The sequence below is a fragment of the Pezoporus wallicus genome, unplaced genomic scaffold (genome assembly GCF_028554395.1).
Source record: "Pezoporus wallicus isolate ANWC-B61680 ecotype Strahan unplaced genomic scaffold, APGP_CSIRO_Pwel_v1 contig_10790, whole genome shotgun sequence".
Taxonomy (NCBI): domain Eukaryota; kingdom Metazoa; phylum Chordata; class Aves; order Psittaciformes; family Psittacidae; genus Pezoporus; species Pezoporus wallicus.
In genome coordinates, this window is record NW_026640522.1 from 1,029,387 (window position 1) to 1,047,549 (window position 18,163).

At 56.5% G+C, this 18,163-nt stretch overlaps 2 protein-coding genes across 2 annotated transcripts; one reads left to right on the forward strand and one right to left on the reverse strand.

The window, feature by feature from the left end:
• The first annotated feature begins 24 nt into the window (after positions 1-24).
• On the forward strand, positions 25-8,690 carry WDR31 (WD repeat domain 31). Its single transcript, XM_057419272.1, has 10 exons — positions 25-89; positions 2,519-2,652; positions 3,982-4,111; positions 4,482-4,556; positions 5,480-5,624; positions 5,713-5,813; positions 6,213-6,280; positions 7,051-7,192; positions 7,780-7,942; positions 8,530-8,690. The coding sequence occupies exons 2-10, from the start codon at positions 2,606-2,608 to the stop codon at positions 8,688-8,690; spliced, it is 1,032 nt and encodes a 343-aa protein (XP_057275255.1). The 5' UTR covers positions 25-89; positions 2,519-2,605.
• A 709-nt stretch (positions 8,691-9,399) lies between these two features.
• Positions 9,400-17,875, reverse strand: PRPF4 (pre-mRNA processing factor 4). Its single transcript, XM_057419332.1, has 14 exons — positions 17,790-17,875; positions 17,061-17,238; positions 16,214-16,400; positions 15,906-15,993; positions 15,103-15,182; positions 14,748-14,841; positions 13,775-13,869; positions 13,400-13,458; positions 12,672-12,795; positions 11,417-11,506; positions 11,000-11,122; positions 10,740-10,847; positions 10,540-10,658; positions 9,400-10,419 (listed from the first exon to the last, which is right to left on the reverse strand). The coding sequence occupies exons 1-14, from the start codon at positions 17,859-17,861 to the stop codon at positions 10,226-10,228; spliced, it is 1,611 nt and encodes a 536-aa protein (XP_057275315.1). The 5' UTR covers positions 17,862-17,875; the 3' UTR covers positions 9,400-10,225.
• Between the last annotated feature and the right edge of the window lie 288 nt (positions 17,876-18,163).

Here is an 18,163-nt window from a genome sequence, read left to right on the forward strand (position 1 = left end):
GGCACGGCACGGCACGGTACGGCTGCCGAGGAGCCGGGCGGCGCGGACGGGATGGTTCGGGACAGACGTCGGGGCCCCGCCCGCTCCCGGTGAGTGCACGGCGGGAGCGGCCCCACAGGGCGGGTTCCGGGCCCGCGCTGGCTGCCCCAAGGCCTCGCCGTGGGGCCGGCCCGGCTGCAGGGACCCGCACGGTCCCCGTGCCCTTCCCAGGGGCTGCCCCGGCTGTAGCGACCTGGTCTGTGCCCACAGCGCACCCCCCAGGCCCTCGTCCTGCTGTGGGGCTCCCCATGGACAGGGGCTCGGGATGCTCCCGTTAGCATCCACCGGGGCATCCCCGCTGTAGAGACCCAGGTCAGCACCGTCTGGGTGCCCCCAGCTACAGAGACCTGCGTTGTTGCCATGGGTCCTTCTTGGCTATAGGGCTCCAGGTCATCGCTGGGGGGTCAACCCAGCTATAGGGTCCCACATCATCACCATGGGGTCACCCCCAGCTATAGGGCCTTGGGGCTGCCCCTGCATCCACCCCCTCTCCTGAGGGATGTTTAATACCCTGTGAAAACAGGGAGGAAGCTGCCGTGACTCCTGTGCTCACTGCTGTGGGTACAGTTGTTTCCCTATTCCATGGTTTGGATCCACAGCAGCGCCTCAGGCTGAGGCAGCAGCGCTGATTATGCTTTAAATACACTGTAGTAAAACATGGGTTTGGTCTCTGAAGCAACGCACGGGGGGAAGGGAGGATGGGAGATCCTCCAGAGGGAAAATCAGCCTTCCAGAGGGGCAGCTTCGTACGAATCAGCTGCTGCAGGGTCCCTGTGTTATCAGAGAGCTTTGCGATGGACCGGGCTCATGGAAAACGTGCAGGGAAGCCCCGGGTGAGCATCCTGCAGCTGCGGCTCTTGTTCAGGGCTCAGCAAAACCTGCGGTGGGCAGGGGGCAGGAGCAGGCAGGTGGGCACAGACAGACCCTGCTCGCTGCCGCTGGCAGCTCTGTGCCCTGGGGCACGGCTCTGGGCTGTCCTGCAGGCAAGGGGGATTGCACTGAGCACGAGCAGGACCCTGAGGGCTGGCTGGGACACAGCAAGGACCGCGATTAAAACATCGGAATTTAGGTTTTAACCTGGAATCGCGATGTGCAGGAAAAACGACTTCCAAAAACTGCTTCAAGCTCAAGGCCCCTTCCAGCCCAAACCAGGCTGGGATTCTGTGATTCCAGTGTACTGGAAGGACTCAGATGCTTGGTCTGATGGGAAGCAGTGAACTGCTGATCTATCCCTGCTTCTTCTCAGCATCCGCAGAACAAGCAAACGCAGGGGCAGGGCAGGTGGGGATTAGCGGGGTGTTACTGACTGCTAATCACAAAAGCTGCCAGGGTAAAATTAGACAGGGAATGGTTTGCAGAGCCCCGACCCCTCTGGCTCAGTGCTCCCAGGGTTTGCTGTTGATTTCCTTGCTGGAACAAGCAGCGGTATTCCTGTTCTGGTTTTTCTGAGCAGAACCCCACTGCCCCCGCAGACAGGAGCACTGATGTGCCCCGGCTGCAGGCTATATCCCATTAGTGTGTCTGGAGCTCAGGAGAAGCCAATTACTGTCCATGGCGATTCACTGCCATTGAAACTGGCTTGTGCTCGGGCTGTGACCCGGGAGGATTAGAGGGAAGGTGCTGCCTCAGGCCCTGCTCTGACCAAGGCTCCTGCAGCTCATGGGGCCTGGCTGCTGTGATGCGGGTTGGGATGGGGCAGCCTGGCCTCACCTGAACACCAAGGGGTTGTGTATTGAATGCATCTGCGTTGTCAAGATGGTCTTGTCTACCCTGGACCTGGGGCTGGAGTTTGGAGGTGGGAAGACCACTCCAAGCTTCACATGAAGTCATAGAATCATAGAATAGGGCTGGAAAGGACCTTAAGATTATCAAGTTCCAGCCCCCCTGCCATGGGCAGGAACACCTCCCACTAAACCACGTCACCCAAGGCTCTGTCCAACCTGGCCTTGAACACTGCCAGGGATGGAGCATTTGCAACATCCCTGGGCATCATAGAATCATAGAATGGTTTGGGTTGAAGGGACCTTAAAGATTATCCAGTCCCACCCCCTGCTTCTAGAGACCTTAGAGTAGCTCCAGTGCCTGAAGGGGCTGCAGGAAACCTGGAGAGGGGCTTTGGACAAAGGGCCTGTAGGGACAGGCCAAGGGGAATGGCTTTAACCTGCCCGAGGGGAGACTGAGATGAGCTCTTAGGCAGAAGCTCTTCCCTGTGAGGGTGCTGAGGCGCTGGCACAGGGTGCCCAGAGAAGCTGTGGCTGCCCCATCCCTGGCAGTGTTCAAGGCCAGGTTGGACACAGGGGCTTGGAGCAAGCTGCTCTAGTGGAAGGTGTCCCTGCCCGTGGCAGGGGTTGGAGCTGGATGAGCTTTAAGGTCCCTTCCAACCCAAACCAGTGTGTGGTTCTGTGATTATCAGCAACTTCTATGTAACAAGCAGAAACCTCTCTGGCTTCCCACTAATGCTTTGTCCCCTCACCCCCAGGCCATGTCCCAGCAGCATGTACCCAAGATGCTGATGTGATGCTTGTCACTGCTGGCCAGAACAGGAGCTGTGCTCATCAGCAGGGCTATGGGGAAACTGCAGAGCAAATTCAGCATCCACACCACCAAATACAGGTAAAGCAATGCCAGGTGATTGTGGCAGGGGTTGGAGCTGGATGAGCTTTAAGGCCCCTTCCAACACAAACCAGGCTGGGATTCTATGAAATAGAATGGCAGCAGGGTGTGCGATCTCTGCCTTGGCAGCAGCTGAGAGCCCAGGGTGGCAGCATGGGGGACTCCATGTGCTTGTCAAGGAGGGTGCTGGGTGTCAGAGCACAGCCGAGCTCTGAGCCAGGCTGGGGTCAGTGGAAGAGGAGGCTGGGGAGACAGGAATTCCTTCTTTGACCAGCACAGATAGAGCAAACACCTAAATATTTGGCAGCTCTGGAGGTGGAATAGGTCTGTTCCATCCCACCCAGTCCAGGAGATGCATTTGTCCATTCACAGCTTCGCTTTTGCTCTCTAAAGGCAGATGTCGTTCCTCTCCAGCCCAGCCACAGATGCCACCTCAGTCTCACTGGGGCAGGGCACCTGAACCATGCCCAGAGAACCCTGCCTATGGCTGGAGCCCCCTGACCATGCCCGGAGCCCCCTGACCATGCCCAGAGCACCCTGACTGTGCCCAGAGCATCCTGACCGTGCCCAGAGCACCCTGACCATGCCCGGAGCACCCTGACCGTGCCCGGAGCACCCTGACTGTGCCCAGAGCACCCTGACCATGCCCAGAGCACCCTGACTGTGCCCGGAGCACCCTGACTGTGCCCAGAGCACCCTGACCATGCCCAGAGCACCCTGACCGTGCCCGGAGCACCCTGACTGTGCCCAGAGCACCCTGACCATGCCCAGAGCACCCTGACTGTGCCCAGAGCACCCTGACTGTGCCCGGAGCACCCTGACTGTGCCCAGAGCACCCTGACCGTGCCTGGAGCACCCTGACCGTGCCTGGAGCACCCTGACTGTGCCCAGAGCACCCTCACTGTAACTAGAGCATCCTGACTGTGCCCAGAGCACCCTGACCATGCCTGGAGCACCCTGACCGTGCCCAGAGCACCCTGACCATGCCCAGAGCACCCTGACCGTGCCCGGAGCACCCTGACTGTGCCCAGAGCATCCTGACTGTGCCCAGAGCACCCTGACCATGCCTGGAGCACCCTGACTGTGCCCAGAGCACCCTGACCATGCCTGGAGCACCCTGACTGTACTGAGAGCACCCTCACTGTGCCCGGAGCACCCTGACTGTACTGAGAGCACCCTGACTGTGCCCGGAGCACCCTGACTGTGCCCGGAGCACCCTGACTGTTCCCAGAGCACCCTGACTGTACTGAGAGCACCCTCACTGTGCCCGGAGCATCCTGACTGTGCCCAGAGCACCATCAGCTTCCGTCGCTGTCTCTGCCTGTGCAGGGCCGATGGCTCCATGGGAGAGGTGGGACGTGCTCAAGCCGCTCCGCAGCGCAGCCCCGCACACAGCGATGCCGTCACCGCGGTGGCTGCTCTCAAACCAGACCTGTGCATGTCCGGAGCAAGGGACAAGGTGAGGCTCCCCCTGCCACAGCACAACACGGTCACAGGTGGGAAGTGTATTGAGAGGCTGGGAAAATGGGGTTTGTGTGAGCTTTAGACATTCCCATGAGTGGTTCCAACTTTGTCACTCCCTGAATTTAGGAACACGAGATGAGCTTAGAGCGAGGGCAGACACTGAACCGAGTTTTAGAAGCTCTGCAGAGCTCAAATCACATCAAATGCTCTCACCCAGGCTTGGAATCACTGTAGTGGCCCTTACAGTACCTGGCAGTGGATGGGCTCTACAGACAGCTCAAACCAGAAGAACCAGGGCTCACCGTAGCAGGACCAGGGAGGTGTGTGTCCGTGCTCATGGCCTGCTCTCCTGTCCTGCCCTGCAGAGCGTGGCTGTCTGCAGCTGGAGGTCCGGGGCTGTGCTGCAGCGGTTCACAGGCCACCAGCGGGAGATCACCAAGGTGAGTGACTGGCCTGAGCTGGGGGTCTCCTGTGCTCCTACCGGTCAGAAACCCGGAGCCGGGAGTGATGGAGCAGTGGTTTGTCACCGGCAGAGAGCTCGTGGTGCTCCCTCGGAGAGAGGGACTGGGGTAGCAGGGTGTGCTAGGTCTTTCCCAAGGTCCCAACTGATACTTTGCTGTCCAGGGAAATGGCATGGAGTGGTTGCATCTGGGCTAAACAGGGCTCCAGGAGGCTTGGACGTGCTCTCCCTGCCAAGAGACTACTTAGCAGCAGCTCAGGATGAATTCCTAGGTCAAGTTTTTGATCCAGAGATGCTGTTCACTTGTAGCAGGCCTCATTCCACGAGACTCATCGTTATTCTTGGGTTTTATTCTTAATGGAGAGGGGCTTGGGACAAGGGCCTGTAGGGACAGGCCAAGGGGAATGGCTTTAACCTGCCAGAGGGGAGACTGAGATGAGCTCTTAGGCAGAAGCTCTTCCCTGTGAGGGTGCTGAGGCGCTGGCACAGGGTGCCCAGAGAAGCTGTGGCTGCCCCATCCCTGGCAGTGTTCAAGGCCAGGTTGGACACAGGGGCTTGGAGCAACTTGAGAGAATGGGGATCCTGGGAGGCTGCTGCCCGATGCTCCCCATCATAACCAGCATGGTCACAGCAGGGGCTGCACTGGGGCTGAGCAGTTCCCCTGCTCCCACTGTGTCGGGGTTTGCCTGTGCCAGCATCCGGCAGAGCAGAAGGCAGCAGGAGGCTCAGCGTGAACAGTCGGGCACGTGCACATCAGCACGGGCAGAGCAGGGGCTGAAGGTCGGGCTCTCCCCAGTTGTGTCTCTGCACATCTCAGGCTCTGACGCGGCCGCAGCAGGGTGGTGCTGGCCCTGCTGGGCTGGCGGCCAGGCCACGCGGCTTCTCCCATCTTGTCCCTTCCAGGTCACCTCAGCCCCTGACTCCAGCAGAGTCTTCAGCGCATCCCGGGACAAGACAGCGATGATGTGGGAGCTCCAGGGGGCCCCGGGACCAAGCCAGCGCTTCGCAGCGCATGACCTGGTTGTGACGGGCCTGGCCGCGAGCCGGGGTGAGGGACACCGGGCTCCCGTTCCCCAGGGATTTCTTGGCAAGCTCTCCCGCTGTCGCTGTCGATGCGAACGAACGTGTGCTTGCAGATGCCTCCCAGCTGTGCACGGGCTCTCGGGACAACGCCGTGTGCACGTGGGACACGGAGACCGGGCGGTGTCTGCGCAGAGCCGTCACCCGCAGGAACCTGGTAGGAGCCGCTGGTTCCTTGCGCCCCGTCACAGCACCCGGGTGCCGGTTTCTCACGTGTGTGGTGCATTTGCTCTGAGCTTGGTGCTTCGGGACAGCCCTGAGGCACTGCTCAGGTGGCAGCTGGGGAGGGCAGGGCTGCAGGGGGGTTACTGCGTTCTCCAGGCAACAGCAAAGCACGGAGGTGCTGAGAGCCACACAGCAGCTGATGAATGCTGTAAGTGGGAGCCGTTTGGAGCACATCAGGGGAGGAGTTGGTGGGAAGCAAGAAGAAACTTCCCGTTTTCTGCTCAGAGCCCAGCACGAGGAGGAGAGGAGGTGGCCTTGGTGGCTCGGTGTCTGCAGGACAGCAGCCTGGGCTGCACAGGGCTGCCTTCTGCTCACCCTTTCCTTCCCACAGGTCACACATCTGTGCTGGGTGCCTGGGGAGCCTTATGTCATCCAGACCTCAGAGGATAAAACAGTCAGGTAAATGAGAGTCCCCCAGTGCCGAAAGGGGGGACAAGAGACCTGGAAAGGGGCTTTGGACAAGGGCCTGCAGGGACAGGCCAAGGGGAATGGCTTTAACCTGCCAGAGGGGAGACTGAGATGAGCTCTTAGGCAGAAGCTCTTCCCTGTGAGGGTGCTGAGGCGCTGGCACAGGGTGCCCAGAGAAGCTGTGGCTGCCCCATCCCTGGCAGTGTTCAAGGCCAGGTTGGACACAGGGGCTTGGAGCAAGCTGCTCTAGTGGAAGGTGTCCCTGCCCGTGGCAGGGGTTGGAGCTGGAGGAGCCTTAAGGTCCCTTCCAACACAAACCAGGCTGGGGTTCTGTGACAATATGGAATTCTACCCGTGGCCACACAGCCTGGGGTGCACAGGGATTATGGAAAATCCCAGAGCACAAAGGGCTGTTTCTGTTGTGGTTTGTCCTGACCACCCGGCCTCCTGTGCTCTGCTGGGGTGGACAGAAGCTACCTCCCAGCTCACCTGGGTCTCGGAGCGAAGCCAGGACAGGAAGCCTGGTGGCTGTAAGCAGCACTGGTGGTGACTGGGTAAAAAGGAGAATTCATAAAGAAGAAATCTCAGCACAGCTCCAGTGGCTGGAGCTGGAGCCTGAACGGGTGCAGGGAGAGCTTTGGGGGTTTGGCTTGCTGGGGGAAGGAGAGGGACAGCGGCGAGGGTAGCGCAGGGGGGATGGAGGGACACCCATCGTGGCAATGATGCATCAGAGTCCCCCTTCCTCTCCCGGTTCCTCCGAGGCTGTGGGACCTGCGGCAGCTGGAGGTGGCTCACAGCTTCCCCGCCAAGCAGCACATCCAGACCTGCTGCGACGTGAGCCCCGACGGGCGGCTCTGCCTGAGCACCAGCAGCGGCACCGCGGGCGAGGGCTGCGAGGCCACGGTGAGTGAGAGCCAGCCCCGCAGTGCGAGCGGGGCAGCACGGCAGGCACCTGCCTGCCCGGGGGCTCGCGTTCCCGTGCCCATGGCACGCAGCAGAGGGCAGCAGGCTGCCGCTCCAAGCACCTGCTTGCTCCGCTGCTTAGGATCTTCCTGCGTGTCCCTTTGGCAAGCCTGGTGCTCGGGGGGTACCTGAGCAGCTGCTCTTGGTTAAAGCCCTGGATTTTGCTCCATGGCGTTGAGGAGCACGAGGCTCGCACAGGAAGCCCGTCAGGAACCCCCCTGCTGGAGGCATTTCCAAACCGTGCAGGGTCCCAGCCCTGTGTGTGAGCATCGGGAGGGTGAGACCTGTGGGTGTGATTCTCACTATTACAATGAAGACAGCTCAGGACCTTCTTGGCAAAGTATCTGAAACATCGTGACTGTGCGTGCTTGAGTGCAGCCTTTCCAGGGTATCCTTCAGTAATGAATGTCGAATGTTCCTTCCCCATTATCCACCCCAATTACAGTCCAAAGTCTGCCATAGTGGTGCCATGTCCTTGAAACGATGCTTGTGGGCATCCAGCTCTGACATTTGCCTGTGCCCTGCAGCTGTGGGACCTGCGGCAGACGAGGAGCCACCTGTGTGAGTACAAAGGGCACTTCCAGACCACGACCTCGGGCGTTTTCCTGCCGTGGGGCCCCACGCTCGCCCCCAGCATTGCCACGGCCTCGCTTGACAGCACCGTGAAGGTCTGGGACCGAGACACTGCAGGTAGGGCAGGGCGCTGCCCGCCCCGTGCCCCACTCTGGGTAACAGAGCTCCTGCTTGGTTTCTGTCTCCCAGTGCTGATGGGCACGGTGAAGCCTCAGATCTCTGGGTTTTCCTCTAATCCAGCTGCAGGGCAGGGTGGAGCTGCCCCAGGGGCTTCTGCTTGTCCCCCAGCCAAGGAAATGGGAAATGACTTCTCTTTCCCGTTTGGGGCTTATCGAAACCACACGCTGCGTTGCACAGCACGTAGGAAAGGTTCTTCTGGAGTATAAGCAATGTGGGAGAAAAAGGGGTGTTGGGAACGCGTCCACAGAGCCCTGCAGCTCTGCCCAGTGGGGCCGTCCGTCCAATCCATCCCTGCCTCCTCTCCAGGGAAGGGGCAGAGCCTGACCTTAGCCTGGATTCCTGTTTGCTGGCCACTGCCCGACTGGGCAACACAGACCCACCGTGGGGCTTAGACATGGAGAGTCCCTCGTTCAAAGGGCACATCCCAATGTGGGGATGCAGGAGAGGGACAGAGACAGAGCAGAGGAGGTGGGAGGTTGGTGTGGTTGTGTCTCACCTCCGTGATGTCTCCGTTCCCTCTTCAGCCTGCCTGGCCACGCTGTACCTGGATGGAGCAGGACCGTTGTCCTCGCTGGCTGCCTGTGACAGCTCCACGCTGCTCTGTGCCACTTCCAGCTCGGGGATCCACGTCCTGCAGCTGCGTGAGGGTGCGGAGCCGGTGCTGGAGGAGGTGGGGGTGTTCTAACCGCAGCCTTTCCAGCGGAGAGCAGGTGGCTCCCCAAGCACCACTCTGCGCCTGCAGAGCTGCCACGTGTGATCAGCGGGGATAGGACCCAAGGGTTTCAGCTTGTGGGTGGGGAAGGCACTGGAGCTGCCTGGAACAGCCACGCCATGGATGCGACCAGGCCAAGGTCCTGTTCCTGAGGGAGCCTCGTGTGTTACTGACAAACCTCCTGCCAGGCAGCTCCCCAATGAGCCAGGGGCAGCATCAGGGGTGCCAGGTCAGCCTGAGCTCAGCTGCTCTTGGAAGGGGGTAAGTCACCATGAGAGGTGGTCATCTACAACCTGTATGACTGTGCCCAGTGCCGCTCCGTGAGCAGCTCAGCTCCATTGACCTGCTGGCTATGGTCCCGTTGATGCGGGACAAGGTTGGTGTTCTGACCTCTTATCCCACAGCATTTTCCCTGGGAGCAAATAAGAGCTGGCACAGAGCACATGGAGCTGGCACCCCACTGCTCAGAAGGGAGGAGAAAGCCCACAGGGTGCTTTACAGAAGAACAGTAACTTGTGGGTGGGTTTTTTTCTTAGAACATCTCCACTGCAGGTGCTGAGAGCAGAACCATGTTCATGCTGCCAAGGAACACGGAGCTGCTCCAGCTGACAGTGAGGACATGAACCAGTCTCCTCGTTCCTCCTGAGGGGTTTTTATGGTGGCAGACAGAAAGCAAACTGCACTGTGAAGTTCCTGTAATTTCTCCATTCCTGACTCAGGCCCAGAGGCACATTCAAAACATGCTTTGATTTTCCAGAACACAACATCTGCAAAGCCTCAATGTGAAGAATAAACATCAAGGAAGAATGCTCCCTGCAGTGTGTATGTTAGAACAAGACAGTCCTACACTGAAACACCCTTTCTCACATCACCTCAGGTGAGACACAGCAAAAACTTACACAGGAGATGCCTACGTGCATTTGAAGCACCCAGCTCATCAAGGACATGAGGTGGTACATACAAAGAAACTTCCCTGGCCTTTAACACCTCCTGTGGGTGAACACAAAGGGCACACAGACCTCCACACTTGGGGTACCATGTTCCTCTAACACTCACACCAAGTTTTCCCTTCTTTAAATGCAAATCAAGTTTGAAGCCACAGACTCCTTCCAAAGGCTCCTGGAAATGGAAGGTAAGAAGGGAATGAGCAGAGGCTGACCACCACAGCACATCTGAGGGGTGTGTGGGGAGCCACAGATGTGTAAAATGGACTGGAGGAAACCTCTGAGGCTGACAGGGAAGGGAGGGTGGAAGCAGATGGATCATCTCCAAACGGCAGCAGAAAGTATCTGCAGTATGAAACCAGCATCCTAAAGGGTACAAAAACATGACCCAAGATTTGCCTCCAGCAAACACAGGTACTTCACAACCACCTCAACCCAAGCCCAGCCAGTGCCCAGCTGCCCCACCACATGCTGCAATAGCCCATTCCTTTCTTTAATATAAAAAAGGTTGTCCTAGCTGACGGCCACGAACGTCTCCTTCAGTTCATGAGCAACAGCTCTGAGCTACTCCGCTGTCCACAGCTTGAAGGTTCTGTCATAGGAGCAGGTTGCTATCAGCTGGCCATCGAGGGAGATGTCCAGTCCCATCACCTTTCCCTCATGACCAGCCAGTGTCTTCAGTGGGGACCAGCCAGGGTGAGTCCAGATCTTGGCTGTGTTGTCATAGGCGCCCGTAAGCAGGAAGTTTCCATGGTTGGCTGCAGCAGAAGATGAGAACAAGGGAGAGGTGAGATTTGCAGATAAAACCATCCCAAACCCTGACCTTCTCGACCTGAAGGTGTTTCATCCCCTGCCACCTCAGCTCAGGAGTTACTTACGTTCAAACTTCACCCCAGTCACCAGGTTCTGGTGGGCAGGAATGGTGTAGATGCACTTCCTCTGGCGCAGGTCCCACACCTTGCATGTGTTGTCACCACTGCCAGTCGCAACGTGGTATCTGCCAAAGGGTGGGGGAAGGCCTTGCTGGGAGCTTTGTACTCAAGAGCTCCCAATCCCACCACCCAAACTCTCTTCTTACCCATTAGGGGAGAAGTTAATCCCATAGATCTCCTTCAGGTGGCCTTCCAGGAACATGATGCAGCGTCCCGTGCGCAGGTCCCACACCCGGCCAAAAGCATCCAGTCCTCTAGGAAGGGAGACCACGAGTGTTACCCATCAGAGCCTTCCACAAGTGCCAGAGCTCAGCCTCACCAGCAGCATCACTGGGGCACCTGGCATCAGTCAGCAACCAAACCTTGATACCATTTCTTGTCTGGTCCCAATGCAAAGCACACTCACCCAGTGCCTGCGAGGGACCCGTCTGTGTGAAAGGCAATGTCATAGACCCCTTTGCTGTGCCCCTCCTGATGGAGAATCTCCTCCTGAGCTTCCAGGTCCCACAGGCGCCACGAGTGATCGTAGCTGTGAAAACAAAGCATGTGTCCAACCCAATGGATCTCCAAGGAGAACGAGAGGATACTGCACTAAATGGGGGGGGGGGGGGGGGTATTTCCAGCTGGAGACCAACAGGTTTCCCATGAGGGGCTGAGAAAGGAATCCCAATGCCTTGATATTCCTTACACTGCAGCAGCCCAGCTGCTGTCAATGGCCAACCCTTGCCCACACTCAGCTCCTCTGGACAAGCAACAGCACCCACTGGACTACCAGATAGAGAGCGAATGGTAATGTCTGAAGGAAATAAGCAAACCTCCCTACCAGGTGGTACCCAGGAACCGGCCTGACGGGTGCCACATCACACGTGCCACTCTCATGCTGTGTCCTTCAATATCTGCCACCGGTTCATCACTGAAAGACAAACAAAAATCAGGCACTGGTCAGAGGAGGGGGCTCCTGGAGGCCTTTGCAAACGTTCTGCTCACAGCACAGGATCTGCTCATTAAATGCCACCCAGCCAGAACATCAGAGCTTTAACTAATGGCTCTGAATTCTGGCTTTGCTCACCCAGGTGCCCCTTGATCCACACTCATGCTGGTTACAAAGTTCTCCTAGGATAATTATTATCATTATTCCTGAATATGCCCTTGTCATTAGCACTTTAAAGTGCAGAACCAAAACACAGACTACTGCAACAGCAGATTTCCTGTGGCTTCACAGAACTAGAGCAAATCCTGCTCTTGTGCAGAGCTGCAGGGAGGCAGGATAGGGGGAATATTCTCCCATAATTACAAGCAGCAGGTAAGCAACCTTCAGCAGGAGACCTGAGCAGCATTTAGTTTCTTTCCAACAGGGTAACTAAAGAGATGTGGTCATCTGAGACTAATAAGCAGCCTGTGCCTGTGCAGAGCTGTGCTTCTATGACTGGAAACACTGACTTCTAGCTAAGGATAAGCACCTGAGCACTTCCACTGCATGAGGTGCACTGAAGGGCTCCTCAAACACAGCCAGTGCCAGGGCTCAGTGTCTACACCTTCTCTTCTTCACAGCCTTGAGACAGATGCTGCACATCTTCTTCCAAAACTACACTGCAATGACAGAGCCACTGAGAGGCTGAAGCTTTTGTGCATCCTCCTGTATTTGGTTACTCCCTCTCCAGATACTGGTGCTTTCTAATAACTCAAGTTCATTTTTTAATATCCATAGAATCAGCTTGGTTGGAAAGACCTTTAAGACCATCAAGTCCAGTCTAAGAGGGGATATTTTCTCCTAAATCAAAGGTTAGAATGAAACAATCTCCAAATATTCCATCCATCACCCAAAGCATTCACCAGAGCCCAGCAGCAACCCGGACTTGATTCTCTTCAGATGACTTCCCCTCACCTGGATGTCCCTACTCAGGGTGATCTTTTTTCCTGCTGAAGAAGGTGGCACAAACTGAGGCCAGGAACTGCACTGGTATAACTACAAGAAAAGGTTGCATTTGCAGGAGGATGGTAAATGTCCAATGTTTAGCAGCATGAAATAAACCCCAAACCAACCATGCTGCAGTGTGCTTGTCTGGTATCATTCTGACCTTTCTAGGCTCCAGAGTTTGACAGAACCATCAGCTGCACAGGAGGCCAGGTTAACATCCTTCTTGTCCAGGGAGACAGTGGCTTTGGGATGGAAAACTATTGCTCCTACATTGGTGCTGTGTCCTTAAGAGAAAGGAAGATCAAAAATCACCGTCTGCCACATGATCTTGGCCAGTTCTTCAGAGAAGCAGCATTTTTTTGTTGCTCAGCTGGCTACCAGTGAACGCTGTCGCTGTGTCCTCCCACGTTGGGTGAAGGTGCACTGTAACCACCAGCGACAGCTGCCAACAGCTACACTGCACTTCCAGCAGCACCCACTTCAGGGTGTCCAACACAAAGGTTTGTGACACGCAAAATGTAGTGAAAATCCAACATATGAATCCAGAGATCTGTCCTCACCTTTGTACCCAGTCAGAGTTGTGACCACTGTTCAAAGAACCTCACTGCTGGTAAGTGACTGGCCAAAAATGCTGCTATTTGCCTCTAAATAATTCAAACCAGGTTTTGAAACAAAACCCCATTTAGAATCAGGAACAGCAAACTCTGGTCTCAGCTCTAAGAGAAGGGCCAGGACTTCCTCGTCATTACCTGACAGTGCCCCAGCTCCCCAGTGCTCTCATGAGAACAAAACCTGCCCAAAGATCACTACATTTGGAGCCACAGAGTAATTGAGAAAGGGGAACTCAGTCCACAGAGGAACAAAAGAACTCAGCAAAGTCGCTCTCACCTCGTAAGGTGTGGACAAGGTTGCAGTCGGGCACGGACCAGAGCTTGCACAACCCACTCCTGTTGATGACAAGAAATAGGTGTCAGTGTAGGCAGGAATGTCAAAGAGCAGATCAAACCCAGAGCTGCAAAACCACCTGGGTATGGGCAGCTGCAATGGCTGAAATACCAATGCACGTGGGGCAACCAGCCATGGCAACTAATGGACTTGGACTGAAATATCTCCTAGGCTCTAAAATGAAGGGAAGAGAGTTCAGAGTAGAAAGAAAAAGCATTTCTGAACTCTCCTGATTCACCGGCCTGCAGTAGCACCCCTCTCCTTCACTCCTGCTGTGCTCTCCAGCCCCTAAAGCAAGTGCTGTGGAAGGAAACTCACCAGCAGGCAGTCGCGAGCAGTTTGGAATTGGGGCTGAAGTGGCAGTAGGACAGCGGGCGATCATCTCCAATCTGGCTGCAGAAGTTATTCAAGGACTGAAACCAAAGACAAAGAAAATGATAACTGAGCAAAGTACAACCTAGAGAAAGCCCCAGGCAAAGAGTGGGGTGAAGGAGAAGGCAGAGGCCTTTGGAAAATCACTTTCAAAGGGAGTAGCTGCCCCACAGCCACTCCAGCTCCAAGCAAGCCACTGAGCTGGACTGATGTAGGCCTGGGGCACAGTGAAGCTCTCCAGTGCCACCCATGGTACTGGCCACCAGGAAGCCCTCAGGCCTGCTTTGCAACTGTAGCTTTCATAAAGAACATCCTGCAGCTTTGGTTTCTTTCTACACCTCATCCAATGAATGCATCCAGACAGAGGAGGGCAGGCACTGTGGTGTGCTGAGGGGAGAAGCAAACCCTCTGGCAGTTAATGCCTCTGGGTGTAAACTGGATTTGAGCAGCTCAAGCCTCCCTGTTGGGTTAAGCTGGGAATCTAACTTAACACACAAGGCTGTCTCAGAGTCATCTAAAAGATGGTTATTATGGTGTTGCTTGTATTTTCCCTTGGGTTTATGGACTGGTGACTGCTGTACAGGAAAGGAAAGTGAGCAGTCCATTCCTCACCAGCTAAACCTGTGACAGAGCCAGGAACAAATGCCTTTAGCTTCCCAGGCAAGTGGCAAGGCAGTGCAGGGATGTCTGCTCACCCCTCTGCCACGCAAAGGGACAACTAGAGTACATCTCTCTGAATCCCTGAAGGAATTAGTACATGCTCTTTGCACACCACAGGGGAAGGGAGAATAAGCAGAGCTTCCCAACAGGTGACAGTGCAGAAAACTGCACACACCTGCATAGCATGTCGGGGCACTGACCCATTCCTGCAGTCTTTGGAGGAGTAGCAAGAAGCTGTAAAAGCAGCAGCCAAACCTACCCGCAGGGATTTGTGTAGCTCCTGTCTCTGCGATGTCCTGGTTGCCTCTGGGATCTCTTTGAGCAGGCGGGCTTCTTCCAACCGCTTCGCTGCCCTGCAGAGCACAACAGTGAAGTAACAAACCCCTACAGTGCCCTACCCTGCTGCTGGAAACTGGCCGTGCCCTCATCCTCCCCTGAGCTGGGCTGATGTTAGTACTGCACGGAGCACTCGAGTCCTGCACTCACTGGACTTGTCTACCTGTGTATGTTCCCCATTCCTTTGGCCTGATTGCCTGCACTACCTGCAGTGGGATGAGCAGCCAAACTTTACACCAAGTTGTGCCTCCTCCTTCCTTTGAGCTGCTGGGTCTCACCTGGGGAGTGAGTAGTTTGCAAGCCAGAGCCGCGCTGTTTTCAGGCTGCGTGGTCCTTCGTGGTACCAGGTTTGCTGATACTGCAAGGGAAAGAACGCAGCTGATGTGATGCTGCTCTTCCACCCAGTGACCTCCTCTTAGCAGATAAGTGCCACCACTGTCTGCTCTTAAATCTCACTGTGTTAAGGCCTCTTTTTAAAGATATTTTGTGTAACTATCAGCCCTAGAAAAAGTGATTAAAGAGACAAGGCAAACTCTGCCCTGCAGATAAAATCCTGATGTGCAGCCATTTCACTCGAGAATATTCCAGTTATGACTTGCTTTTACTTGATGAATTACAGCTCCTTCCTTCTCTACACATTGCCCTGGAAAATGAAAGCCCAGAGCTGCAGAAATTGTCCTTGTTTCTTACACCAACCCCCCAGAATAAGAAGGGAAAAATGGACTTAGAAAAGAGACAGGAGAAGCAGAAAGAAGAATAACAGGCAGAAACAGATGCAGCAGCAGGAACATATTTTCTTTTCTTCCCAAGTACAAAGACAGCAATAAAGGCCCTGCTAGACTAAGGAACAGTTCAAACACCTGCTCTCCTCTTCTACATGCAGCATGGGATTTGTCCTGCAAGCACAGGCTAACTTAGTGTTGCAGATTTAGAACTGCTAAGACAGGCAACACAAAATAAGCACGAAGGGACGAAAACCCACAGAGTGACCCAAACCAAGAGTCCTGGGCAGAGCAGAGCCCATCAAAGCCAGGTATCACACAAGCTTCCCTCAGCACTGAGGGAACAGGGAGATCATTACCTCTTCTCTGGACTTTTTAGACCTGTCGTCATCTTTCCTGGTCTTTTTTAACGCGTCTGTGCCAACCACTGAAAGGATATTTCTTAACCTGGAAAGAAAAACAGCAAGTTGTATTCAGGCTGTGAATTCTCAGCTGACAATGAGCTCCTGCCAGCTGCTCCTTCTTCCTCAGTGCTCTTGCAGCACTGTAAGGAAGTGTTACAGAGCAGTGGCACTCGCTGCACCCCAACCACATGGAAAACATCCAACAAGAGTTGGATAAACTCCAAGTTCTCCCTATGCAGAACTCGGGCAGCCTGACACAGCACCTCTCCCTCCTTTCTGCAGGACCTTCTCCAAAGAGGGTGATGGGCTCCCCAAGCGCCCGCAAACAGGCTTTGACTTCAGAGTCATCAGTGGACACGTTGATCTGCCGGGCTCGCTTCCTGCGCTCGAACTCCGCCAGCACCTCAGCCTGACGCTCACTCATGTGGTCTTCGAGGTCAAAGACCTCACCTGAGAAACAAACAGAACTGTCAGCTCACAGCAGTGCTGGATGAGAGACCATCCCAGAATGCCAGCCTGGTTTGGGCTGAAGGGACCTTAAAGCTCACCCAGCTCCAACCCCTGCCATGGGCAGGGACACCTTCCACTAGAGCAGCTTGCTCCAAGCCCCTGTGTCCAACCTGCCCTTGAACACTGCCAGGGATGGGGCAGCCACAGCTTCTCTGGGCACCCTGTGCCAGCGCCTCAGCACCCTCCCAGGGAAGAGCTTCTGCCTAAGAGCTCATCTCAGTCTCCCCTCTGGCAGGTTAAAGCCATTCCCCCTTGGCCTGTCCCTACAGGCCCTTGGCCAAAGCCCCTCTCCAGCTTTCCTGCAGCCCCTTTAGGCACTGGAGCTGCTCTAAGGTCTCCCCTTCAGGAGCCTTCTCTTCTCCAGGCTGACCCAGCCCAGCTCTCTCAGCCTGGCTCCAGAGCAGAGCTGCTCCAGCCCTGTGTTTGTGCTGGGGTTGCCCTGACCCAGAGGCAGGACCAGATCCCTCTCAAACAGGAAAAGCCAAACAAAGAGCCATTTGTCCAGGCAAAAGCCTCATGGGTTTGACTTTAAATTATCCTAAAAGTTGATCACAGCCTTTTGAAAGTGTCATGCTGCAGAACATGGGTCAATATTCTCACCACTGCTAATGTTGATGTTGCCAGCTTCGATCGCCGCTTTCATCCCCTCCTTCCCCAGCAGCCCCGACTCTCCCTTTGCCAGACGCTCCTTCTCCTTCTCTTCAAGGCTGCCATAGAAGATGGGGGCTCTCTTGGCCGGGGGAGCATCGCTCTCTTCTGCAGCCTTGGTCTTGGTGGCCTGGAAGGTAAAGGCAGACCTTTAAGTGTGTTTTGGTTGACAAGGAGCCAGCAAACAGCTCCAGTTGCAGGGGAGGACACTGGGGACGTTCTGATGAGACCCGGACACTCTGTTTGAGGCAGCAGCTTTGGCCCAAGTGCAAAGGGCAGAAGTAAAATGCCCCATTAAATACTTCGCTGCAAGTGGGCTCTGTTGTGTTCTGGCTCACTGTGAGCTGCTCAGACCTCACTTTTAAGGCTGCTTTCTGGACTACAATGAAAAACAACAACGTTCCAGCTCAGGAAGGAGGCGATGCCGCCGCCCGCGCTCGGGGGCGCTCCGCACGTGGAGGGAGGCGGCGGGTGACCGGTTCCGGCTCCCGGGAGAGGGGCCTCAAACAAACATCCCGGGAAGAATCCGAGGACCCCGTCAGGCCGCCCACAAACGCGGCTGAGGAAGCTCCGGCCGCCGCGAACCCCGCAGGCCGCAACAGCACACACCGGGGCGGCCCCGCTGCCGTGCGGGTAACGGGCGTGGTGCCGCCGCCCTCCCCGCCTGAAGCAGGCACCCACCTCTGCAGGCGCGGGGGCCCGCACGAGCGGGCGGGCGCCACCTCGCGCTGCCGGGGCCCGAGCGGAGGCCATGGCGGCGGCAACGGGAACCGAGAACGGCAGCAGCACGGGGTTCGGGCTCCGGCGCCTCACGATCACTTCCGGGGCACGCGGGGCACGCCGGGAAGCGCAGTAGCCGTTAGCGGCGGGGCTCGCAGGGCACGTCGGGAGCAACGAAGCGGGGCCTCCCGCGGGGGACACGGCCCCCCCCCCCCCCCCCCCGCCCGCTCGGGATCGCCCTGACGCGGCCCCTCTGCCCCGCAGGGCCGCAGGAAGCAGCGGGAGGACGCGGACGCGGCGGCGGCCGGTGAGGAGGCGGCGGCGGCGCTGGGCAG

Bases quoted from the DNA above. Each gene is read 5' to 3' on its own strand.
- WDR31 (XM_057419272.1), top strand. From the start codon at position 2,606: ATGGGGAAACTGCAGAGCAAATTCAGCATCCACACCACCAAATACAG. The intron at 5,625-5,712 runs GTGAGGGACACC...GTGTGCTTGCAG, and splicing joins GGGCCTGGCCGCGAGCCGGG to ATGCCTCCCAGCTGTGCACG. The intron at 7,193-7,779 runs GTGAGTGAGAGC...TGTGCCCTGCAG, and splicing joins GCGAGGGCTGCGAGGCCACG to CTGTGGGACCTGCGGCAGAC.
- PRPF4 (XM_057419332.1), bottom strand. From the start codon at position 17,861: ATGGCCTCCGCTCGGGCCCCGGCAGCGCGAGGTGGCGCCCGCCCGCTC. The intron at 14,842-15,102 runs GTGAGACCCAGC...TGTGCTCTGCAG, and splicing joins GCAAACTACTCACTCCCCAG to GGCAGCGAAGCGGTTGGAAG. The intron at 13,459-13,774 runs GTGAGTTTCCTT...TGTCATCAACAG, and splicing joins CTGCTCGCGACTGCCTGCTG to GAGTGGGTTGTGCAAGCTCT.